Source organism: Ursus arctos, unplaced genomic scaffold (genome assembly GCF_023065955.2).
Source record: "Ursus arctos isolate Adak ecotype North America unplaced genomic scaffold, UrsArc2.0 scaffold_5, whole genome shotgun sequence".
NCBI classification, from domain to species: Eukaryota; Metazoa; Chordata; class Mammalia; order Carnivora; family Ursidae; genus Ursus; species Ursus arctos.
The window spans coordinates 87,274,713-87,302,154 of NW_026623067.1; the positions used below are offsets into that span (position 1 = coordinate 87,274,713).

Here is a 27,442-nt window from a genome sequence, read left to right on the forward strand (position 1 = left end):
AATACCACTTACATCTATGGATGGATCATCCAGACAGAAAAATCAGTAAGGAAATATGGACTTTAAATGACACATTGGACCAGATGGACTGCGTAGATATATACAGAACATCTCATTCAAAAGCACCAAAATACGCATCCTTCTCAAATGCGTATGAAATATTCTCTAGGACAGATCATATCTTAGGCCACAAAACAAGTCTTAATAAATTTAAGAAGATTGAAATCATATCAAGCATCTTTTCTGACCACAATGTTATGAAATTTCACATTTATTTGGAGATTAAACATCATTCTACTGAAAAACCAATGGGTTAAAGAAATCAAAAGAGCAATCAAAAAAAATACCTTGAGGGGCACCAGGGTGGCTCAGTCAGTTAAGTGTCCAATTCTTCATTTCGGCTCAGGTCATGATCTCAGAGTTGTGAGATCAGGCCCCTCATGGGGCTCCTCACTCAGCATGGAGTCTGCTTGGGATTCTCTGCTTCTCCCTCTCCCTCTGCTTATGTGTGTTCTCTCTCTGTAGAAGAAGTAAATAAAATACTTTAAAAAACCCTTGAGACAAATCAAAATGGAAATACAATATACCAAAATTTATGAGATGCAGGAAAAGCAATTCTAAGAGGGAAGTTCATGGCAATAAATAAAGGGAAAAATCTCAAACTAACATTATTCATCAAGTAACTAGAAAAAGAAGGAGAAATGAAGCCCAAAGTTAGTAGAAGGAAGGAAATAACAAAGCTCAGAGCAGAAATATAGGAAAGAGACTAAAAAGACAATAAAAAGAATGGTGGGTGAGCAAAGAGATTGTTCTCTGAAAAAAATAAAATTGACAAACCTTTAGCTAGACTTACAAAGAAAAATGAGGACTCAAAACAAGAAATGAAAGAGGAGATATTACACTGGTACCACAGAAATACAAAGGGTCATAAAAGACTACTGTGAACAACAATATGCCACAACACAAGGACAAAGTAGAATAAATTCCTAAAAATATACAACTTAACCAAGACTGAATTATGAAGACATAGAGAATCTGAACAAACTGATTACTGATTTGATTTCCTTACTAGTAAACAAAAACTAACAAAAGTCCAGGACCACATGATTTCACTGGCGTATCTTACCAAACATGGAGAAAGATGGGCATTAATTCTTCTTTAAAACTCTTCCAAAAAATAGAAGAGGAGGAAATACTTCCAAAGTCATTTTACATGGCCAGCATCACCCTGATATCAAAACCAGACAAAGACACCACAAGAAAAGAAAATTATAGGCCAATATCTCTTATGAACATAGCTGCAAAATTCCTCAACAAAATTTTAGCAAACCGAATTCAGCAATACATTAAGAGGTACACACCACATTCAAGTGGGATTTATTCCAGGGATGCAGGAATGTTTTAACCTCCACAAGACAATCAACGAGAATTGCCAAAGAAACAAAAGGAAGGATAAAAATTATCATCTCAATCGATGCAGAAAAAAGCATTTGGCAAAATTCAACATCCATTTGTGATAAAATCTCAACAAACTGGGTATAGAAAGAACATATCAGAGCATAATACAGGCCATATATGACACAAGCCCACAGCCATCATACTCAACAGTGAAAAGCTGAAAGCTTTTCTAAGATCAGGAATAAAACAAGGATTCCCACTCTCACCACTTTTACTCAACGTAGTATTGGAAGTTGTAGCCAGAGCAATTATGTAAGGATAAAATAAAAAGCATGTCAACTGGAAAAGAAGTAAAATTACCACTCTTTGCAGATGGCATTATTATATATAGAAACACTAAAGACTCTACCAATAAACTGTTAGAATTAATGAATTCTGTAAAGTTGCAGGGTACAGTATACAAAAATCTGTTGCATTTCTATACATTGAAATGAACTATCAGAAAGAGAAATTAAGAAAACAATCTGTTTACAATTGCATCAAAAAGAATAAAATACCTACAAATAAATTTAACTTAGGAGGTGAAAGACTTATACTCAGACACTGTAAGATATTATTGAAAGAAACTGATGACAATACAAATAAAAGATATTCCATGCTCCTGGATTAGGAGAATTAATATTGTTAAATGTATATACTACCCAAGTAACCAACAGATTAAATGCGTTTTTGAAAGAAATAGAACAATTCTAAAATTTGTATGGAGCTACAAAAGACCATGAATAACCAAGGCAATCTTGGGAAAGAACAAAGTTGGAGGCATTGTGCTGGTTGTTGTCAAACTCTACTAAAAAGCTGTAGTAATTGAAACAGTAGGGTGTTGGTGTAAAAATAGATACATAGATCAATGAAATAGGAGAGCCCAGAAATAAACCAATGTATATATGGTTAATCGATTTATAACAGAAGGACCAAGACGATACAATAGGGAGGGAACAGTCTCTTCAATAAATGCTGCTGGGAAAACTACACAGTCACATGCAAAAGAATGAAACTGGGCCACTATCTTATACCATACACAAAAATTACCTCGAAATGGATTCAAGACTTTAACAGAAGACTCAAACCCACTAAATTCCTAGAAGTAAACATAGGCAGTAATTTCCTTGACTTGGTCTTGGAGATAATTTTTTTGGATCTGACACCAAAAGCAAAGGTTTTCTACTTTAACTAACTAGTAGGACTACATCAAGCTACAACTTTCTGCACAGCAAAGGAAAGGAAACAACGAAATGAAAAGGGAACCTGCTAAATGGGAGAAAGTATTTGCAAATCATGTTTCTGATGAAGGGCTGATAATATCCAAAATAATTCATACAACTCAATATAAAAAAACTAATTCAATTAAGAAACAGGCAAATTTGACAAGACCGTTTTCTAAAGAAGACATACAGATGGCCAATAAGTACATGAAAAAAAAAATGCTCAATATCATTAATCACCAGGAAAATGCAAATCAAAACCACCGTGACATGATGTCCCAGATGCCCTTTGGAACTTAGGTTAAAAAAAAAAAAAAAAAAAAAAAAAGGAGAAAAAAGCCGTGGTTTAAAAAAGCAATTAGAATTTAAAAGATCTAGCTCTAGAACTCTTCTAAACAGCAGGGGAGCTGCTGGAACTCTCCAAATCAGAGGGGCTGGCAAGTGTCATGGTTTACATTCCACTGCACCTTGAAAGCCAGCCTGCCTCCTCAATGAACCCTGAACCCCTAGCCCACACCAACCCAAGCCATCCTAGCAAGGCATCCCCACCCAGCACAGCACACACCAGGACATGCCTGGTCAGTGCTCATTACATCTCTAGTAGTTTTTGCCAAGGTAACACAGGTGCACCTCACCCTCAAAGATACCACTTTGGCTCCAGATGACTTGCTAGGGCACTCCTGTTACAGAGTCCTCTGGGAGCCCCCCAGCCCACACCCTGCCCTGGCTCTAGCCACCCTACCAGGATGCATCCTGCATAGAGCATCCCAGGACACCCAGGCTTACGGATCCCTCAGTGTCAGCCACCCCACCAGGGTTATCTTTGCCTGCACTGAATACCCTGGGACCCCTGGCTTGCACCCCACATTAGCCTCAGCTCTCCTGCAGGGCACCCTCTTCAAGAGACTGCCCAGGATTGCTCTGGCCCATACCCACTTCCACTCCCACCAGGGAAGCCTAGTACAGAGTGCCCAGGAACCCCAGCCAATATCAGTCACGGCTCCAGCCAGCCAGCCAAAGTCACCAAGCACACACAGTCTACACAGGGGATGACCACACACAAGACCATTTTCTCAAGTTAGCAGACATAGCAGTTTTGCCTCATTCATAGAAACAAACACAGAAAGACAAGCAAAATTAGGAGACAGAGGAAGATGCTTCAAATCAAAGAACAAAACAAAACCTCAGAAAAAGAACTAAATGAAATGGAGAGCATCCATCTACTTGACAAATAGTTCAAAGTAATGCCATAAAGATGCTTACCAGACTGGAGAAGAATAGATGAACTTTGTGAGAACTTCACTAAGAGAAAATGTAAAACAAAACTAATCAGAGTTGAAGAATACAATAACCAAAATGAAAAATACACTAGAGGCAATCAATATTAGATTTGAGGATGAAGAAGAACAGATCATCAATCTGGAAAACAGGGTAATAGCACTCAAGCAGGAAAGCAAAAAGTAGAATTTTTAAAATGAGGTTAGGCTAAGGGATCATAACCTTGATCTTAACATCAAGCAAACAAACATTCACATTATAGGGGTTCCAGAAGGAGAAGAGAAAGGAGCAGAAAACTTATTTCAAGAAGTAATAGCTCCAGGTTCAGGAAGCAAAGAAAGTTCCAAACAAGATAAACCCAAGGAGACCCACACCATGACACACATAATCACAATTTCAAGGATTAAAGATTTAAAAAAATGTTAAAGCAACAAAAGAGAAGCAACTTGTAATATACAAGGGTAATCCTATAAAGCTACTGGCTTATTTTTCAGCAGAAATTTTGCAGGCCAGAAGAGAATGGCATCATAATATTCAAAGTGCTGATAAGAAAAAACTTACAACCAAGAACACTCTGCCTGGCAAGGTTATTATTTAGAATTAAAGGAGAAATAAAGAGTTTTCCAGGCAAAAGTTAAAGGAGTCCCTCACCACTAAACTGTCTTACAAGAAATGTTAAAGGGACTTCGTTAAGCAGAAAAGAAAATGACATAATCAGAAGAAAATTATGAAAGGAAAGGGCAATATTCATATAAGATAAAACAGGCTTTAAAACAAAGACTGTAGCAAGAAATAAAGAAGGGCAATACATAATGATAAAGGGATCAAGAGGATATAACAGTTCTAACTATCTATACACCCAATATTGGAGCACTTAAATACATAAAGCAAATATTAAAAGACATAAAGGGAGAAATTGACACTAATAAAATAATAGTAGGGGACTTTAACACCCTACTCATATCAATGGAGAGATCATCCAGACAGAAAATCAATAAGGAAACAGTGTCTTTGAATGACACAATAGACAGGTGGATTTAACAGATGTATACAGAACATTCCATCCAAAAACAACAGAATACACATTTCTTTTCAAATGCACATGGAGAACATTCTCCAGAATAAATCACGTTAGGCCACAAAACAAATCTCAATAAATTTAAGAAGACTGATATCATACATCTTTTCTGATCACAACAGTATGAAACTAGAAATCAATTATAGGGAAAAAAAAAAACCTAGAAAAAGCCCAAACACATGGAGGCTGAACAACATGCTGCTAACCAAGCAATGATTCAATGAAGAAATCAAAAAGGAAATTAAAAAAATACATGGAGACAAATGAAAACACAATGGCTCAAAATCGTTGAGATACAGTAAAAGTAATTCTAAGAGGGAAATTCATAGCAATACAGGTCTCCCTCAAGAAACAAACAAACAAAAATCTCAAATAAACAATCTTACCTTACACCTAAAGGAACTAGAAAAAAAAGAAGAACATACAAAGTCCAAAGTTAGTAGAAGGAAGGAAATAATAAAGATCAGTAGAAATAAATGAAAGAGAGACTTAAGAAAGCAAAAAAAAAAAAAAAAAAAATATCAGTGGAACCAAGATCTGGTTCTTTGAAAAGATCAACAAAATTGCTAAATCTTTAACCTGACTCATCAAGAAAAAAGAGGACCTAAATAAAGAAAACCAGAAATGAAAGAAAAGTAACAACCAAGATGACAGAAATACAAAGGATTACAAGAGACTACTACAAAAAATTATATGCCAATGAATTGCACAACCTAGAAGGAATGGATAAATTCCTAGAAACATATCTTCTTCTAAAAATCAGGAACAATTAGAAAATATGAACAGACCAACTGCTAATGACCAAATTGAATTGGTAATCAGAAACTCCCAACAAACAAAAGTCCAGAACCAGATGGATTCACAGGTGAATTCTACCAAACATTTAATGAAGAGTTAATACTTATCTTCTTCAAATTACATTAAGAAATAGAGAAAGCTTCCAAATACATCCTGTAAGGCCAGCCTTACCTTCACATCAAAACCATACCAAGACAGTACAAAAAAAGAAAACTACAGGCCAATATCCCTAGTGAACAAAGATGCAAAAATCCTCGACAAAACATTAACAAACCACATTCAGCATGACATTAAAAGGATCATTCACTACAATCAAGTAGGATTTATTCCAGGGGCGCAAGGATAGTTCAATATTCACAAATCAATCAAAGTGAAATCATCATTTCAGTTAGATACACAGAATGCGTCTGACCAAATTCAACATCCATTCGTGATAAAAATTCTTAATAAGCTGAGTTTAGAGGGACCATACCTCAACATAGTAAAGGCCATACATGAAATGCCCAAAGCTTACATCATACTCAATGGTGAAAAACTGAGCTTTTCCTCTAAGATAAAGAAGAAGACAAGGAGGTCCATTCTTGCCACTTTTATCCAACATAGTGCTGGAAGTCCTAGCCATAGCAATGAGAAAAGAAAAAGAAATAAAGGACATCCAAGTTGGTAAGGAAGAAGTAAAACTGTCACTATTTACAGATGACATGTTACTATAAGTAGAAAACCCAAAAGACTGTACCAAAAACCATTAGAATAAATAAATTTAGTAAAGTTACAGGATACAAATTAACATACAGAAATCTGTAGTGTTTTTATACACTAACAGCAAAGTAGTAGAAAGAGAAATTAAGAAAACAATTCCACTTAAAACTGCACTAAAAGAATAAAATACCTAGGAATAAACTTAACAAAGGGGGAGACAGACCTGTATTCTGGAAACTATAAAATGTTGATGAAAGAAATTGAAGAGGACAAAAACAAATGGAAAGACATACCATGCTCATGGATTAGAAGAAAGAGTATTGTTAAAATATCCATACTACCCAAAGCAACCTACAGATTCAATGCCATCCCTATCAAAATACCAATAGTATTTTTCAGAGAACTAGAACAAATAATCCTAAAATTTGTATAGAACCACAAAGACTCTGAACAGCCAAAGCAATATTGAGAAAGAAGCACAAAGCTAGAGGTATTACAATCCCAGATTTCCAGATGTACTACAAAGCTGTAGTAATGAAAACAGTATGTATTGACACAAAAATAGACACATAGGTCAGTGGAACAGAAAAAAACCCAGAAATAAACCCATGCTTATATGGTCACTTAATCTGTGACAAAGGAGAAAAGAATATACATTGAGGAAGAGACAATTTTTTTAATAAATGGTGCTGGGATGAGCGCCTGGCTGGCTCAGTTGTAAGAGTGTGTGACTCTTGATTTCGGGGTCATGAGTGCGATCCCCATTTTGTGTGTAGAGATTACTTAAATATTTTTTTAAATAATTATAATAAATGGTGCTGGGAAAACTAGATAGCTGCAGCCAAAAGAATGAAACTGGACCACTTTCTTACACCATACACAGAAATAAACTCGAAATAAAGACCTAAATATGAGACCTGAAACCATGAAACTCTTAGAAACTCTTAGAAAAAAACATTAGCAGTAGTATTTTTGATATTAGCCTTAGCAATATTTCTCTAGCTATGTCTCCTCAGGCAAAGGAAACAAAAGCAAAAATGAACTATTGGGACTACACCAAAATAAAAATCTTCTGCACAGCAAAGGAAACCACCAATAAAACAAAAAGGAAGCCTACTGAATGGGAGAAGATATTTGCAAATGACATATCTGATAAGGGGTTAATATCCAAAGTATATAAGGAACTTACACAAGTCAACACCAAAAAAACTCACAAATTATAATATTAATGGGCAGAGGACCTGAACATTTTTCTCCCAAAGAAGACATACAGATGGTCAACAGACACATGAAAAGATGCTTAATATCACTAATCATCAAGGAAATGCAAATCCAAACCACAATGAGAGATCACCTTACACCTGTAAGAATGGCTAGAATCAAAAAGAAATAACAATACTGTCAAGAATGTGGAGAAAAAGGAGCCCTTTGCACTGCTGGTAGGAATGTAAATTAGTGTAGCCACTGTAGTAGACAATTTAAAGGTTCCTCAAGAAATTAAAAATAAAAATATATGATCCTGTAATTTCACTTCTATCAGAAGAAAATGAAAACATTTAAAAATATGCACTCCTTTGTTTATTGCAGCATTATTTACAATAGCCAAGATATGGAAGCAGCCTAGGTGTCCGCTGAGAGATGGATAAAGATATGGTGTATATATACATGATAGAATATCACTCGACTATAAAAAAGGATGAAATGTTGCCATTTGTGACAACATAGATGAGTCTACAGGGTATGATGATAAATGAAATAAGTCAAGGACAAATACCATATGGTTTCGCTCATATTTGTCATCTAAAAACACAAAAACAGAAGCAGGAAATACCACAAACACAGAACAAACTGAGGGTTAACAGAGGGGAGATGTTTGGGGGATGGGCAAAGTGGATGAAAGGTAGTAGGAGGTACGGGCTTGCAGTTACGGGATTAGTAAGGCACAGAGATGAAAGGTACAGCATAGGGAATACAGTCAATGGCGCTGTAATACCAGTGTCCAAAAAAAAGCTACAATGAGATCATCTCACACCTGTTAAAATGACTATAATCAAAAAGACAAAAAAAACCATGTTTGTTGGGATGTGAAAAAAGGCGACCTTTGTGTGCTGCTGGTGGAAATGTTTATAGTGTAGCCACTATGGAAAACTGTATGATGATTCCTGAAAAAATTAAAAATAGAACTACCATATGATATAGTATTTCCACTTCTGGGTATTTATTTGAAGAAATGAAAAACACTAACTGGAAGAGATATGTGGACCCCCCTGTTCACTGCAGCATTATTTACAGTAGCTATGACATGTACAGAAAGTGCCCACCGACAGATAAAAGGGTACAGAAGGTGTGCTGTATACATACACGATGGAATATTACTCAGCCATAGAAGATAGCATCTTGCCATTTGTGACAACATAGATGGACATCGAGCTCATTATGCTAAGTGAAATAAGTCAGAGAAAGACCAATGCCATGTGATTTCACTTTCATGTGAAATCTTTAAAAGGAAGGAAGGACGATAGAAGGAAGAAAGAAGGGAAAGAAGATGGAAGGAAGGGAAGGAAGGTGGAAGGAAGGGATGGGGAGGGAAGAAGAAGGAAGGGAAGGGGAGGGAAGACAGAGGGTAGGGGAGGGAAGAAGATGGGGGGAAGGGTAGGGAAGGGAAGAGAAGAAAGGAAGGAAGGAAACCAAAGTCAGATATAGGGAGCAGATTGGTGGTTGCCAGAAGTAAAGGATTGGTCAAATGGGTGAAGGGGTTCAAAAAGTACAAATTTCCAGTAGTAAAATAGATAAATCATGGGTATATAAAACACAGCGTGGTAACTATAATACTACTGTGTGGCACATTTGAAAGTGGCTAAGAGAATAAATCTTTAGTTTTCATCACAAGAAAAAAATTTTTGTAACTAAGTATTATGATAGATGTCAATTAGACTTACTGTATTTTGGGATATATACAAATATTGAATCGTTATGCTGTACCCGAAACTGATATAATATGTATCAATTATACCTCATTAAAGTAAGTAGATAAATTAAAAATATATTTTTTTAAAAAATTTAAATTATCCAGCAAAACCAGATTCAAGGTCAAGGTTATAGAATTAGGTTATTGACTTTCACTTTTGCGGTGTGATCTTGGTTTATATGCAACATCCCTTTCTTGATCTCTACCTTGATATTATCTTACAAAAACAAAGTATTTGGCTCTGTATACCTTTGACTTTCTTCAAAAATGATCTTAACTTGTAGTCATTGAATGACTTCCCTGTAAAGTGTTAAATTACTGGATGGCAAACATAAAAAGAGTTGATATGCAGACAAGAAAACTAATCTTGCTACCAAACAGCATAGTGAATTTCCATAATTACTGTCTAGTAAGAAGGAAGCTAATTCCCACAGCTGGAGGGGATAATCAGCAACTATGCTCCAGACTCTGACGTCACAGCAGTTACCAAAGCACAGGCGCGCTCTCATTCTCATTTTACTTTGTTCAAGAAAAAGAAAAAGCCATCTTACTTTAAAGTAACAAGACGTTTTTAGCCGAGGGGTGTTTATAATCCTGGAGTGGCAGAGTTGAGGTGGGTGGCTTACAACGGGGATAGAAATGAAACCATTTAAGAATTGTTTTTTGCACCACTACGAATGGGGTTTAGCTATGATAGTGTATGCTCTATACATAACATTAAAATGTTATGAAAATCTTTAAATTTTTTGCATCTTAGAGGATGGAAAGGACTTTTCCGTTTCCCTCCTTGATTTCACATCCATTTCCAGAGGGTATCTTGTGCTTTTATCTCTGTGCTTCTCTAGAAGACTACCAAAAAAGGGGGGAAATCCAAAGAGCTTAGCTCATTTGGCTCAGTAAAACAGGTGCACCAAGATAGTCTGACAAAACAAGGTGCCATATAATTTAAAGACGTTGTTCTTGTCAACCAGGTATGTTAATTGTACTCTATTCAGAATGCACAGGAAAAAGTGTATTTTCCGTGAATGAAACAGTGGAGAAAATGAGACCTTTAAGGATGTAGGAATATCTGTAAACAGTGACAAGTAAAAAAATTGAAGTTAAGAAACTTTCATTATTGCTTTAAGTTTGTTTGTAATTTTAATGGAAAGAAAATGATGCAGGCAAAAACAAAACTGCAGAAATCCGACTTATTTAATCTCCTAGGCACTGATGTGTATAAATTTATATCTTTTTTTATATAAACCATCCATCTCATTTAAATACCACAGGGAAAGTAAGCTTGCATGCTGGCTGAATATTTGTTTTTGGTGGGGGAGAAGTGATCTGGAAAGTAAAACTAGTGAAGAAATAAGATCACTAGTCATTGCATTCCGCTGGTAAGCTTAAATATGCTAATATGTGACTGACAGAGGCCTGTACAACCAGAAACGGCCCCGTACTTGTACCCTTCCCTAGTTCTGGTTTTGTTCACCCTGCAGGGAGATACAGTTCTGAGAGTGACGTGTGGAGCTTTGGTATCCTCCTGTGGGAGACGTTCAGCTTAGGAGTCTGCCCGTACCCTGGAATGACAAATCAGCAAGCCCGGGAGCAAGTGGAAAGAGGTAAGCCGAAGGCGGGGTAGCCCCCAGGGGCGGTGCTGATGCTGGGTCTGTGGATTTCCTAGCGGAAGGAGGGGACAGTGTGCAGACAGACAGCAGGGGTGTGGCATCGTGGATGGTGTGGCTCTTCTGTAATAAAAACCAACAACAGCAAAAGAAATTTTTAAAGATTCCAACAGTTTAGAAATAAGAGCTATAGGCTTTCCTTCCATTCCCCCTGCCTGGCATGACATCTGCAAGCGAAAGAGAGTAGCGTTCCTCAACCTCCTATTTTTTGTTTTATGCCAAATGAGCACCACTAATAGTATTGTAAACGGAAATGTAGTTGGACTTCAGAGAGAAGTTTTTGAAAATTGTGTAACATTTCTGAAGAAACCACGTGCTGTTCCCAGAAGCAGGAGCAGGTCGGTGCTGGTGGCCTGCTGGCCTGCACTTGTGTCTCCAGCTCTCACCAGAGAGAACACCTCTGACACAGCGGGAATGCCCTCGCGTGAGGCCCCTCTCGAGGAGGCTGGCTTGGAACTGGGTGCAGCCCCCTCGTTCCTCTCACCGCCGTCTCACTTCCTGAGCTCACACGCACAGGCACGCACACACTGCCCAGCACAGCACCAGACGGCTCTGGACTCACAGTTCTTGGGCTGTCAAGGAGTAGAACTCCTATTCATTTTTATTTCACTTTTAAATTAGTGTTTCTAAAATCCTTATCCTCTCTTTGTCTTCAAAAAGCTGGGTTGTATAGATTTTTTTGTTTTAAACTCTGCCCACAACATCTAAAAGGAAATTCTAAAAGCAAATACTGAGAGAACTAAAATATGCATTTGTATGTGATTTATCTTACCTCAGACTCTGACAAATTAGCAAATGAAAAATAAGTTATTCAAGCTAGAAGGTAATTCGATGGCTCTGTAATACTGAATTCTGCATCACCTGTAAAAATAGAAGTCAGTTTGCCCTGAAATGGGTTTTTGGGTTTCTATTACACCTACGACATAAGGTACCAAAGATTACGACTGCATAATGCCCTGTGTGAACATGGATATCTTATCTCCATTCTAAACTCTCTGTTCTGTTCCTCTTGGGTCTGCAGGGTACCGAATGTCAGCCCCTCAGCATTGCCCAGAGGACATTTTCAAAATTATGACCAAGTGCTGGGATTATAAACCTGAAAACCGCCCCAAGTTCAGTGAACTTCAGAAAGAGCTCACTGTCATCAAGAGGAAAATCACACAGTGACGCAAACAGCCTCTAGGACCCGGTCCTCCAACAGAGTAACACTGTTCTTCTCGTTAACAATGAGTTTGTACCACATTACCTGCAACAGTCTTCTAAGGTGATTTTTGTTATTAACTGTTTTTTAAGTATGTGCCACTTACAAAAAAAAAAAAAAAAAAAGGCAGAGGCCAATGTATTCCAGAAACAAACACTCTTACCAAGGGCTTTATCAGCTCACCACAGCAATCCTGCCTTTTCAGGCCATTGTAAATAGAAAAGCACAGCCTCTCAGCAGGAGGAAAGATCAGACCACTGATCTTTTTCACACCAGGACCACTGATGTTTCTCAAAGGTTTTCTACTTCAGGGACAGTTCACAGGCTGCTGTCCTATGCCACAGACCCTACTCCATCGGTGCTAAAAGCAGCATTGGTAATGCCATGTCTGCAGGACACATTCCAGCCAAAGGTGGCTTTTTGCTCTGCCAAGGCAAGATTCTATTTGTAAACATCCTTTTATATGGGGAATTAGTTGGACCTCTTAGGGTTTTTCTTTTCTTTCTTTCTTGCCAGAAATAAGTGCAGTGCGAGAAGCATCACACTCCTGTATTATCAGTGAGGTAGTTGTTCCCCCGCTCCTCGGTCCAGGCATCAGACAACCACGCATGGAATGTCCTCAAAGAGCACACTCTTAGGGTTGAAAGAGCAGCTCTTAAAGGATGTTTTTGAGAACGGTGCCAGCAAGAAGGAAGTTCTGAATGGGAGGGGGGTCTGGAGAAAGGAGCAGCGAGAGAAAGAGAAGGAAAATATAAAATCTGCCTTCTTGTCAGAGTTATGCCTTTACAAACACACACACACACTCACTCACTCACACACACACACACACACACACACACACACCCCTCTTATTTTATGGTCTGAATTCACAAGAAAAGTTCTAAGAAATGTTTTCGGATGTTCATAGTTAGAGCTTTTAATGGCAGCAAAAACACTTCTTAGCAAAACTACAAAGCACAAGTCCGCAGAAATAACCGCCTACTTTTGGTTAAGTACCTTCGCCTCAGAGGACGCATCCTGGTATTTAATTCCTCTTATTTGTGCCACTTTCCGGAGCTGAAAGAATTTCATGATTCTAGTTCGTAAACACACTGATGTGTTACACGCATGCACGTGTGCCTGCATACACGCACGCACGCACACGCGCTACCATTAAGCAAGAGTAAGCGGTCAAGAAGTCAAATGAACCTTATTACACTGTTGAAGAAGATAGAGGGACAGCCCTCCTGTTTCTCCCCTCCCCCCTTCATTGACCCTTACTCCGCTGCCAGGAAGTCCTTATCGTAGCTGACAGGTATGCGAGCACAGTTCTGGAGACGCTCCGTGTGGATGATACGTACCACAGAGTTCAAGGCAGGGTTCTGTTGAGCTGAGTCTTAGCTGCATCCAGGGAACTTACCCCATGTTGTGTATATAGTTGCCTCTCAGGATCCATGTGTGTAGGAGATTGTCACGCTCAGGGCTCAACGTGGCTTGGGAGCTTTTACTAAGTGCTCGGGCCTAGCACCTTAGTGATCGTTTGGTTAGATCCATTGGAAGAGCTTATGGGATGGGAATTTCCTCCTGCCCTCTCCAGCTGCTTGCTGCCTACGAATACCGCCACACAGAACTCACACCCAGTACTTTAAGAGTAGAAAGGAGAACACTGAAGAGAACAAAATAGCTTGTTTCTATCATTTCAACTTCCTTGCAAGTTTTGTACACATTTAATAATTACTACATCCAGACTAAAATGAAAGCCAAATAAACTTGCCCTCAAAAATATCTTGCAGTACAAAAAGCAACTTTTTAAAAAATCAGCATTGTCTTCCCTTCTGTTAAATATGGTAAATAAATGGAAACTTCTTTTGATGGCCTGTAGCGTGGTAAGTGCTGTGGACTTCAGGCACTTGCCAGCCTTCAAAAGAAAGAGTCAGATGGGACATTTTTAGCCTTTGTCAGTATTTCCAAATGAATCTCTTCATAATATTCTTTGTTTAAAGAAAACAGCCTCTCATCACTTACTAGCCTCAACGCTAAGCTCTCAGCAAGGAGAGGGGATGACGGTTTTGGCTTTAATTTTGTGAACAAGACCTGACGCTTAATCTTTGCACTCTGGTGTAAGGAATGAGCACGCCGTTGGTATTTCAGTCATCCAGGCTGTTAGAATTTGCAATTCACATCATAACTCTGTGCTTAAATTAAAGAAGCTTTTCAAAACATCGTGACATCTGCAGCATTTAAATTCTATTTTATTCTTTGTCCCAAAGCAGGCAGTGGTATAGTTCAGGATTAATAACTCATTGGGAGTCTTTCAGGACAAGTTGTATGGAATATTAAATTTAATATAAGCACATGCATTAAGAAAAACTTATGCAAACCATTTTTTACTGTTAATTTTGTTGTGCTTGAAGCATAATTTATTCATCCTTTCTGTCACTGATAATTATTGGAATTATGTACTTTAAGAGGCTAATCCATACCCAGAAAGCACACATATAAATACTGTTCTGAATTTGCAAGTTGATGTAGGGAAAGAAGGCTTCAGAAATACACAAAACCTTCTAACTTGTTTAGTAAGAAAACAGTAACCAAAATTGCCACTAGATGGGATGTAATTAAGCTAGGTCACAAATCTGTGTTGTTGATGGATTTTCCAGGAGTTGCGTATATCATTCCTATACAGTTCCTGTCATAATTCCTTACATTTATGAGTACAGAGCAGGGGTGGGGGGAAATAAGCCCAGGCAGCCTGACTCACCTGCATTTTTCAATCTTGAATCACCAACGAACCTTTATGACAAATATTTAGGTAGTTCATCATTTTTCAAGAAATCTTTTAATGTTAAACTAACATTTATTGCCAATATTTGAAACCTAAAATTAATTTCATATTCCATGCAATCTAAGGTTACTTCTCAAAGCCAATACATTCTTTCTCTTCCAGAAAAATAATAATAAAGGATTAATAGGTTTTGTTTAAACTTTTAAAACCAGAGGCCTTATTTCAGCCCATCCCGCCACTGAGTCCCGAGTGAGAGGTCTCGTGTAATCACTTCCCTCTCATCTCCCAAATCTAATACAGGCAATACAGTTCTTCATCCATAATTCACCGTTTTATCACAAGTACGATAGTACTGAGACATCTTACTAGCAGATAGTAGAGACCGTGAACCTAATTGCATTAGCTATTGTTCAGTACACATTTCACAAGTGTTTTTCATTTGAAGGCTATTTTTAAAAGAAAAGCTCATGTGTAGTCATTGAAATGGGTTTAATTTCCTTTAAGCCACAGTACAGTTTTCTTGTCTATGTTATATTTTGGTTTTGCCATATAGTTTTATATAGTTTGGCTAATACCACTAAAATAACGCAAGACTGTGTCAAGAAGAAAGTGTTTTAGTTATAATATATGCCCCACAACTGAGGACCTTGTTAGTGGGATAAACATAACACTTACAATGCAAAAATCAGCAACAGCACCTTGCTGGCTGCTGTTGTTCAGAGTTCTCTCAGGCATTCCACTGTCACAGGCTTGCCTGTGAATCAGCAGATGTTCTCAGAGCGTACCTGACAACCTAAGGGAGTGTACTCTGTGGACACTATTTTGTGGCCAGGGCTTATCTGAAGTGAGACTGATCTATTCTGCAAAGAGGCGCCCTCTTCTTTTTACACATACTCCCTTGATCACAACACTGATACTTCAGAAGTTCCTTATCAACAGAACTGATTGTCCGTAAGCACTCTTCTGAGTCACGTAAAGATGACTTTTGTATTTAGGTCAGAGCCTTCACACAAAACAGAGAAGAACGCAAAATAAACAGGGCAACAAAGGGGCGGACATTGAAAAAAGACACGTCTTCTTTATGTATTAATATGTTAATTAAATGGAAACAAAGATTTTTATATGAAAATGAGTTTATATTACATTTCCATTATACTATTAAGTTAGCATGAAAGTTTACCATTAAAATAAAGTTACCTCTTTTATTACTAACTCTGATTTGCTTATGCATACCAGAAATTTTTTATTAAATATTTTAATTTTATTTATTTTTCTCTGTTTTGATTAGTTTCACATCAAGTCTGAATACAGTATTATTTGGGAGAATCCAGAATTGCATATTCATTTCTGCAAAAGAAAATATTCATGTACAAGATTACCCACTTGAAGGAGATACTGATAGTCTTAGAGTCCCAGAAAATTCTCCTTTAAAGAATATAATACAGGTGTATTAAACTTATAAACTATGTATCTCAGTCATAATTCAATTTAAGGAAATATTTATTACCCCTTGAAAACCAGCCTACTGCCTCATACTGGTTCAAAGATTAAATTCTGAATTGTTGAGTATAGACATTAAGACTCACTTAGCTCACTAATAAGGACGGAGAGTCTTGGGTGGGAGAAGAATCCTGCTGAACTACATTCCAGTCACTTTAAACTGCACAGAAGTAATGAGCGTAGACTTTAGTTTGTCTGTTAATAAGGAGCTGAGGTGAGCATCTGCAAAGGCAAGAGAGCAAAGAACCCGTTATTCTAGGACAGGTTCATTGCAGCCCCTACCGAGCGTGGAATAATTCAAGCGGAATGGAGACTTGGACAACGTCAACTAGAAAGCCCGTGGAGACCAGTGCCTCCAGGCCAGATCCTCCCCTAGAGAAAATTAAAAAGATATGGGAGCCAAAGAAGCAAAAGAGGTCACCTGCCAGTGTGTGGGTCTTAGTGTGAGCAATTTCAACACCTCTCTCCCTTGCATTTGGAGTTTTCTATCCGTGGCTCAGGGACGATGCTGCTGGACCACACCTGCACTCATTGTCTTGCAGACTAGGATCTGGGCATATATAGGTTCAAACATTCAAAAGACATTCCTCAAAGTCTGTTTCCATTTGCATTAGTTATATTTAATATTTGTTTTTAAACGAAGTCTCTCATTATTCATACTTAGTTAGAAATCTCCAGTTGCGATAGGGTGCAGTCTCCTCGATGAGAGCCCTTGGATCAGCCCTGTTTCCCCTCCTGACTAAGGTTAACTAATTGGCTCCTGGAGTTATGCCCAGAGGGACCTTCCTGGGGTGAGCTCTGCTCTAGGGAAACACGGACTTCAGCTGGGAAGGAGGAAAATACCAATTAAACAGCAATGTTTCTTGTCTTTGTACTGGTCACGTTTGAGGGGAAAGAGTCTTAGAAACACCCTAAAGCCAGTCGTGGTGCAGCACAGCCGAGGTCAGACGCAGAAGGCAGAGCGAGATGCTCTCAGCAGCGAGACGGGAGGGAGGCAGGGCAGTGGCGGCAGCCACGCCACCCGCGCTGCGCCAAGGCTAACCCTCCGACAAAGTGCAGCAGCAGTAGGGAAAGCCGTCCTCCAAAGGGGCTCCGAGGAGCTTCCTGCTGCACGTCGTACAACATCACATTCCTCCCCAGCCTCTACAACATTTCTTAAAGGACAGTGAATTGGATATTGATTTGATTTTCTCTGACGCTCCTGATCATCTCAGGAGGTAGCCAGTGCGCCCGGGAAATGGGCCTGGCTCGGTTCGTCTGGGAGGCCGCGGGCGGGACGGGGCTCAGCCCGCTCCCCAGCAAGGCCGGCTGGGCGGCGCCCGAGGACGTTCGCCGGGGAAGCTCCTACTTTCTATGTTCGTGAAGAAAGCTTGTCGTAGATCTCTCTGCCTGCAGCCCAAAGACAGAGTTAGCTTCCCTCCTTGCCAGCAAACTTGGAACCCTGAAACATGAATATTTATTTTATTCTAAACAGATTCAAATTTGGAATTGCTAAGCTGTCTTCCCCAACATTCCCAGTGAGACCAGCAGATTCCAGATTCTACAAAGTCATGCTCTAAGTGCTAGTAATAATGATCCCGGTGGCGGAATTTTATCGTGTGTTCTCTCCGCTTTATTCATTCAGGAAGCGTTTCCTGAACATCTGCCACGTCAGGTGCAGGGAATGGGGCAGGCTACTACTTTTCCTGGTATTTTTGTTTCTTGTTTTTGTTTTTTTTTAACTTCCGGTTGGTGTTTCCTTTTCTCACATTCAGCTACTTAATCCTTACTCTAACAAAACAGAAAGGCCGTCATCATCAGCTTTTATCGGACGGCACCGTAAGGGCTCTAGACCAAAGTTTCTGCTCAGGTGCGCAGGAGGCCCTGCCTTGTAGGGAGCTCGCAGGCATCCGTTTACTGAGGCCAACTGCACGCCCACCCTGGGAGAGGCGCCGTGGCACACGCAGCTTAGAATACAGCTTCATGGTCGTCCCTGTGCTAGAGACCGGACAGTTAGGTGGCAGATGTCTTTGATGAGCGACACTATCAACAGAGCCTCTTGGGAGATTTTTCCTAGGACACAAAGACCATTGTGAGCAGGCGTGTCCAAGGAAGCAGCCTGTCCACTTGGCCAAGTAAATTCATTAGAGTTACTACCTCCAAAGAAACGTCAAAACACTAGCAATTGACTACTTTATCTTGAACGCCTGGACATACTCAATTTTACCATTCCTCTCTTCCATGCCAATAATTAGTGTTGTTTCCTGTGCATTTCCTATCAGTAAATGTCTAAAATTATTTTAACTGTGCAAAAATGTTAAAGACTTTCTCCATAGATTCAGAAAAGAGGGTAGCGAACATGAAGTTCAGAATAAGCCAACCTATCTAGATATACAGACCCAACAGCACCACTGTGTTAAAACCTCAGCTCTACTCTACACTTCCCCCAAAGCAGCAGCCTTCCTAAAAAGCCAAACATCACACCTTTCCCCCTTTTGCTAAGATTAAGCACACTGTAGATGCTATCCAAAGCAGATTCTAAAATGACATACTAAGAAGCCAGACTTTGGTCATCAGACAACAGAAATACTGCTCCGCCCACAGGTGCTCAGTTAAAACACCCTTGCAAAAACTACAACCATCCAGGCAGTCCATCTGGTCACAGGAAGGAGTATTTTATTTTGAAAGCGTAGGACAGATATCAATGGGAAATGTCAATGCTCTGAGCAACACAGGGTAAGTGTAAGATGGGCATAAAAAAGAAATCCCAAATCCCACACTGGAGCAGCAAAAATTTGAGTATGAAAAATGAAGTATAGGAGTCCAAACTTTCATTATTAATATTTTCTTCATATACCTCTTGTCAAATTACACAACCTTGGGGTCTTCTGAGTTGCCTGAACAATCTTTATGGAGACCAAACCCACCCACCCCCAAATGGGGACTCAAATTTCTAAGTGCCCTGGATTCAAACTTCAGGGTCTGAAAGGGGATCTGGAATCAGTTACTACTAAGATCCCAGGCAGAGGACCATCCTCGCAGTCTTTGGCAGCTCGCCAATCCATGCCTTTGTTCTTCTTTAAACACAGAAGGGGAAAAAATTAAAAAGTGAAACACCCTATTATGTAGGAATTTTCCTTTCACAAATAACTTGACTAAGTAGAAATAAACTTGCCTGTCTGCTCTTAAGAAATGCCAGACTACTATAAGGGAATGCAAAGGGCATGGTGCCAAGAACTGTGCTTAACATGACTGTGAATGTTTTCTCCTAACCCAGAGTACAGCAGACTTCTTCTTGTTTGACTGGGGGGTGCTCTGAAGGCCCATCCCCTGCCAGTCTGAATTGCTTTCCTTCAGCTTCAAGCAAAAGACCGTTTCCCACAGAAGTGAACTATTTACTATAATTCTTCCTCAGGTGTAGGCCTTTCTTGCAATGTACAGAAAATATGCATGTTTTAATGGGATTTACTAGTTTGGCTTTAGAGTCAAGGAGATTAGTTCCACAAAGTTCACCTGGTTCCCCATAGCAAGTGTATTTCATAACCCTACAATTCTAAACACAACCCCAGGTATAGACTCTGAGCATCAAATCAAAATCATAAATAAAAGGGAGCTGGTAGGGAAGGGTCTTGGTTAGTTCCAGTTCATGACCAAAGTGGCCAAAGATAGGAAACTCCCTTTCATTTGGTGAACACTTCACTGCACCATATGACACGTCAGTTCCCCAGACGCCCATACTATCCTGTGACTCTCAGTGCGTGCCAGGAGCACACACTTTTCATGGCCTGTTTCAGCATTTTCCTCCAGAGAGTACTGAGATTTCTCACTGAAGCAGCTTTGTTAGACACCTATAGATTTCATATTTACGTTTAAATACATTAGATAGCCTAATGAAGCAACATGCCTATAATGAGGGCTGGTAGGCATGTGAGTTCTGCTGACTTTATGTTACGGTTTTCTTTGTGTTTTTCTTGGTGTGTTCTGGTGAGTACCCTGGAAGGTTGGAATTCTCTGAAGTCATAGCCATACAACCACATAGGGTTAGGAAAAGCCAGATAAATGCAGGAGATTAAAATCAAATTGTCAAAGTCCCAAGAACAGCTCTGATTTCTTCAGGAGCCCAAGCACATTGAAAGCAAAGATGAAATGTACAAATGGTACCCAGGCCATCTGACTGTGGGTAGCCCACTGGATTACGACACTGCCACTTTCCTGGCACGGGTCCACAGTGAGTGGTTGCAGAAATGCAATTTTCTGGGTTGCTTCCTCTTCCCTTTGCTAGAAGATGATTTTGAGATGATGGGGTACGAGTGGGGCCGGCTCTCAGCCTGCCAAGGTATAGATGTTCCATCTGTAAGCATCACTTTGAGCAAAACACTCGTGCGGTTTACCAAGTTCCTTCTAGTGCCAATATTATCAGGTTAAAGCACCTTTACTCTTTTTTGTTGCTGTTTTAAAGTAATTTATTTGTGACGTGGGTAAAAGAAACACTGGAAATAGGGTGCTTCTTATAAAAAAAAAATGCAAGTGAGAACATACACACAAGGCCTTTGGTGAGTTTATGTGGCTTTGTAAACAGGTCTGACAATGAACGGCAGCTGACGATAGAAAACAGTTGTCCGTCTTTGACCATTTTTAACTCTGATCTGTATTTAACACTTATTTATTTGTTAGTTTTTACATTCAGAGGAAATACACTTTCAACTCTGGCTAACATTGTAGAATGTTTTTCGATTGTTTTCTGATTTTTTAAAACATGATTTCATCATTTTTGTAAACTTAGATCATTTTTGAATAGCCTTTTTCTTTTCCAGTAGACCAATTACCACTCCTAGGTCTGCAGAACCTTTCTTTTTACTGTATTCTTATAATAAATGTAAAGTATTTGTAGCAAACTGTGCCATGTCTTGTTTAATCTTCCCATCGTGTTTATATTTTGCTTCCTTTTCCACATAAATACGCTCTAAGTGGAAGAAAAGGAAGGAGAGATTTCCATGGTAACTGGCCTCCTAGGGATGTAACTGTGCATAAAAAATTATTAGCTTTCAGTTTCTCTGTAATTAAGCTTATGAGTTCTGATGATAATGGGTGTGTGTTGCTTAGAGTCCAATCACTGCTCCCTCTATTTGGAAATCAAAACCGAAATGTAATTCAAGTCCCATTTCTCTGTGTGGACTGGCTGTTTGCCAGGTTTTTTGTTGTTTCATAACAGGATTTGTTTAGACATAACAAAAGGATTTAGAGGAGAAAGGTGGCTGAGAGGAAGGTTTAGAAAGAGAAGCGACTGGAACATAGCAGCTGCAGGCGTGCACCTCTGGCTGAGCTGGTCTCCGGGCCAGGACGCCGCACTTCCTTCCATCTAACCCTCCGGTCAGCAAACCGATCCTCTTTCTAAAACAGCATGCTATTATTTATACAGGTTTCCCTGCATTAAACCAAGTCTTCTCCTCCTCCCCGATCTTGGATTAGAAGAGTCAGCCGCCCCCTCTCCAAATCACATGTGTTTACAGTTTGTGGGACAGCCCCCAAGCTCCTGAGGACAGGCGCATCCAATCTATCCAGATCTTTTCTACCTCCCTGCTTCTCTGCCTCCCTGCACTCTGACCAGAGCTCTGTTTCTGGGCCCTTGGTGAACTCCTATTCACGGCAGCTCTTAATTGTCAGTTTGGGACTGCGTCCTCCTCTCCCGCGAGTTTGATTTCTGACACAGCGTCCTTGACAACCTCTGCTCTTCCAGACTTGAGTTAATTAAGACCAGCTGCATCCATCACCAAGGAAGGCTGGCCATCTGACTGAAATCCCATTCCCCCGCGGGGTCTGACGGCATCTCTAAAATTCCCTGGAGTTCTCATGTTATTTCAAGTACCACACTTCACTGTCCATCCTCCTCTAGCTTATGAGTTCTTCAGGCAGACGGTGATGATGTGGCTTAGAAGAAAACATGAATGCAAGAGTTCGTTTCTATTAAAAATGTCAGTGGTTGCTCCTTCAATTAAAAGCTGAGTCCAAATGAAGTGCTATTTTAAACTCCAAATCTGGTACAACCGGACTGACCAGCACACTTAGGCCAAACTCTCGTGAGTACGGCTGAGGGAGGCTGTTGGCATTGCTTCCAAAGGCATCTGCTCTGGAAAGAAGCACCAAGCTGGAAACTAGGAAACCCAGGTTCTCATACCTGGTTGGACTTTGCACTCATCTGTAAACTTGAACAAGCCATTTCACTCTTCAAGCCACAGTCCCTCCCCTGTAAAATGAGGTTGGACTAAAGAATTACCTAGTACTCAACTTTTTTTCTTCCCCCGCCTCCTGCCTTTTTTTTTTCCTTCCCATCAGCCACTCCTTCTTCCTAAAAGCATTCTGATTTCCAACAGGAGAAATCTGGTGTGATCTTGATGGGGCCCTCCCACTACACAAGCCAAAAGATCCATATTTAGTCAACTAGACCCGTTCTCCCAGGACTGAGTCTTGAAGGATGGAAGGAACAGCTGGAAGGTATTCCTCCTAGGAAGGTGTTGCTGTAATCCCTGCTTCCTGGCCCTGCAGAGCACCCGTGGTTTCTCTGCATGCCTAAGCCTTGCTCTCCAGCCTCCCATTCACCTTGGAGCTTTCCAATGTTCTTCCAGCTAATTCCCTTCTGCCCACATTATCCATAGTCCAGGTCTGTTGCCTGCAGCCAAGGATCCTGACCGACAACCATCTCTAAGGTAAGGCCCCTTCCAAATTTGAGATTCTGTGATCTTCCAAGTCTTCTCAGAGTCATTTTGGAATCCCTGAACAACAGCACAATTTAGGATGGGTTCTGTTCCTTTGCTTCTTATGGTGTAGCTGTCAGAATTCAGGAGTGATGAGAAAAAGGAAAATTCCCTAAAGGTTTAGTCATCTAGTAGACTGATGATTATCCAAACTAAGCCTTTTAATGTTTCCCCAGCTCTGGACCTAGGTAATTCAAAATTATAAATGTTTCTTTTGCAGTCTCCCTATGGTGACAGTAACACCATAAGATAGTTAAATGATAAGGTCAATGGACTAGAACATTGTGAGAGGCTAATTGATCTATCACAGTAATATAAATGCCAAGAATAGAAAAATAAATGTCACAGGGAGCCAGACAACTGACAACCTTAGATGCTACCCTCTTCTGACCTCCACCTCCCACCTTTGAGTAGGGTTTGGCCTTATTCCATAATCGGAAATGTCTTTTCCTTTCCTGCAAAACACACATAGCCCAAATGTTTCCTTCTAGACCTGGATAGAAGCCAGTGAATAAATTAAGCCTATTGGGTTTTCATCCCAAGCTAATTTTCCCAGCAGCCCCTGAAGACCTTCCCTCTGCTTGCGAGTCTCTTCTCTCCCTGCCAAATGCCAAGGAATTATTACAAGAGTATCGTAGCACAGTGGGACTGAAAAGAACATACTTATGAAGGAACACACGCCTTATGAAAGGGAATGAGTAGGAAGTGGGAAGATTTGCACACTTGTGTCCTATCAGGCTCAGAGTCTTACAGACTTTGAGCAGGGAAGCCCGTCACAGCCAGCCCCCAAACCCAGCCACTGCACACTTCATAAGTCTTCCATGGAATACCAGTAAGAGGCGGGAACACCTCATCTGTGATGGTTGAACTATTACTTTTCATCTCCATCAAGTAAGGAGACCAGCAGTCATCTGCCGCACCAGGTTAACTCCTAAATTTTTTTGGGGGGGATCAAACTAAATCCAGCCTTTCTTCTATGTAGCTCTGATGCATATAGAAACTTACAAATGGGAGACCAGCAGACTTAAAATACCATCCCTCCTTCTTCAGTTTATTGTTCCCTCCCATTCTTCCTCCTCTTTCCCCTCCTTCTTTGTTTGAAGTGAGTCCTAAATCCATATTACCTCACATTTTTTTTTACCCCAAAACAGATGACCCATGAATAAAATCATTGATGTATTATAAGTATGTATTCCTCAATACTATTTTGGGAAGGCCAGAAGTCATCTACAAGATTAAAAGAAAGTAAAAGAAAAAAAAATTCAAATAAAAGCAATTCAATTATAAAGAGCATAGAAAGGAAACAAAATATCTGATATTCATTAATTAGAACAATTAGGCAATAAATTTCACTGAATTTCCTGACAACTAAAACAAAAATAAAACGGAAGTACTTTGTATTATAAAATGAAAAGGGTTGAAAATTCATGAGCTAAGCATTCAACTTAAATGTTTAAAAAAAATGTGATTCTAGAACTTTAACACATTGAACATAAAAGTCATGGCAGATGTTCTCGACTACAAGCAATTTTGTCCCTCAGGGGACATTTAACAATGTCTGCAGACATGTGTGGTTGTTACAACTGGTAGGTAGAGGCCAGCTGGCTGCTATCCATACTCCAGTGCACAGGACATGCCCCCACATTCAAGAACTACCTGCCCCAAAATATCAATAGTTGAAAAACCCAAACTTATGTGGCTTGTCTGAATTTCTGTCCAGGAGCAGTGGAAGACTTTAACTGGACAAATTTTCAAAAAACAAACAACAACAACAACGGAAGACCAAAAAAAAAAAGTCTTTTATTTCCCTAAGTTGAGATGTCTGACATATTGCTTACACAGAAAAAAAAATCCACGAAGCCAAGAGCTGGTTCTTTAAAACCATCCTCTGATGAGATTTACCAAGAAAAAAAGAATAAACATCTTAGGAATTAAAAAGTAGATATAAATAACCATTGAAACAGAAAGGACTGTAAAGGTAATAAGTGAATACTATGAACTTTTTGCTAATAAATTTAATAAAATTAAACAAGATTAACAAATTCCTAGAAAAAATATAACCTGCCAAAAAAAGCTAACTTGAGAAGAAATATTCAGAATAGTTCTATAACAGTTAAAGAAATTAGTAGTTTAAAATCTTCCCTCAGCATTTAACCCTGTGAATGAAGAGTTATTTCATGCAGAAATTTGCACACGAATGTTCATAGCGGCTTATTTTTCAGTACTTAAACGAAGCTGGAGGAATTTAATAACAATACCCTTTAACACGGTTCAAACCACTATGAGGCTTTCAGGGATGAAGTTCCTAGGCTTAGGGCAGAGATGTTAGAAGTACATTAGCAAGATACACTATTATCTTTGAAACAATTTTCTCTAAACCTCTAAAATCACAGAATAAATAAATTTCAAAATAAGTTTTAACCATGTGCAGTAAATTTGATAACAGCCTTTTTTTGAATAGCCAAATACTGGAAACTCAAATGTTCCTCGGTTAGTGAACTGTTCAGGAAACCGTGGTGTATCCATACCATGAAGCACTACTCAGCAGTAAGAAATGAACTACAGATACACACAACTTGAATGAACCTCAAGAAAATTACACCAAGTATAAAAAACCAATCTCAAAAGGATACATACTGCATGATTTCATTTGTGTCACATTCAGGAAATAACATAACAGAGCTGGAGACCAGATTCCTGATGCCAGGAGGCAGGGAAGGAGAGAAAGGATGGGTGCAGCTAGGAGTGACAGAAGGGATTCCTATGGCGATGGTATTGTTCACCATCGTCATTACAGTGGCCGTTCCACAAGCTACGCTCAGGATAAAACTGCAGAGAGCAACACACACGCAAACACGTGGATGAGTGCTTAGATAACTTGGCGAAATCTGAATAAACCCTGTAACTTGTACCAATGTCAGTATCTTGTGGGAGGCTAGGGGAAACACACACAGGATTTCCCTACACATTTCTGTGAAACCTCTCGTAAATCATTATATTTCAAAGTAAAAAGTTTAAAAAATGAATATATAAGAAAATGATCTCACAAAGACAATACCAGGCCTAGAGGCACAAGTTTTAGATGTGATCTGACACGCTTTCAAGAAATGGATAATTTTCCTCTTACAAATTCTTCCAGAGAGAAGGAAAAAAACAAAAAAGACGACTCTCCAATCCACTTAATGAACTAATATAAATTTGAAAACAAAGAGCAAGAAAAGTACAAGAAAATTACGTGCCAGTCTTCACCATAAATATGAATGAACCTCCTCCAAAGTGAAGGCAAACTTACCCTAACAATGAATAAAATATGTGAGATACCAATTTTGAATTAGATTTATTCTAAAAGTGAAAGTGGTTTAATTTTATAAGATGTATTAATGTAAATTATAAGATTAACAGAGAAAATAGGAAAAAATATATATAAAATTCTTCCAGGCAGTCAAAAGCTCTTAATAAACTGGACAGAAAAATGCAACTTCTCTAAAATAAAGGAATCTACCAAAAAAACCCACAAAAAACAAAAACCCACAGTAAACATTGGTGAAACACTACAAGTATTTCCTTTAAAATTAGAGACAAAAGAAGGCAACATCTATCATCATTTCTACTTAGCCTTGTACTGGACACCCTAACACAGAAAACAAAGAAAAAGAAACATATGGTGTCATAATTGGAAATAAAATAATTGTTATTATTCATAGATGATATTATTTACATTTCAAACCCCCAAATACTAACAAATTATTTTAAGAGAATTTAGCTAAATTTCTAGAGGTAAGATCAACATGAAAAAAAATCAATTCCATTTTTCATCAGTCAAAATATAAGAGTAAGAATATTTTTAAAATGTTATTTCAGGGGCACCTGGGTGGCTCAGTCGTTAAGCGTCTGCCTTCGGCTCGGGTCATGGTCCCAGCGTTCTTGGATTGAGCCCTGCATCGGGCTCCCTGCTCAGCGGGAAGCCTGCTTCTCCCTCCCCCACTCCCCCTGCTTGTGTTCCCTCTCTCGCTGCTTCTCTGTCAAATAAATAAATAAAATCTTTAAAAAATAAAAAATAAATAAAATATTATTTCAATAGCAACAAGAACTGTAAAA

General features: G+C 39.2%; 1 protein-coding gene across 9 annotated transcripts in view; it reads left to right on the forward strand.

Annotated features, from left to right (window-relative positions):
- FER (FER tyrosine kinase) overlaps window positions 1-21,487 on the forward strand; it is a 432,712-nt gene extending 411,225 nt beyond the window's left edge. For all 9 annotated transcript variants that reach the window (XM_026498484.4, XM_026498483.4, XM_026498481.4 and 6 more), the window contains 2 exons: window positions 10,963-11,085; window positions 12,170-21,487. In XM_026498484.4, the coding sequence (XP_026354269.1) occupies window positions 10,963-11,085; window positions 12,170-12,315 (269 nt within the window). In that variant the 3' untranslated portion in view covers window positions 12,316-21,487. The remainder of the gene's footprint in view (window positions 1-10,962; window positions 11,086-12,169) is intronic.
- The last annotated feature ends 5,955 nt before the right edge of the window (window positions 21,488-27,442 follow it).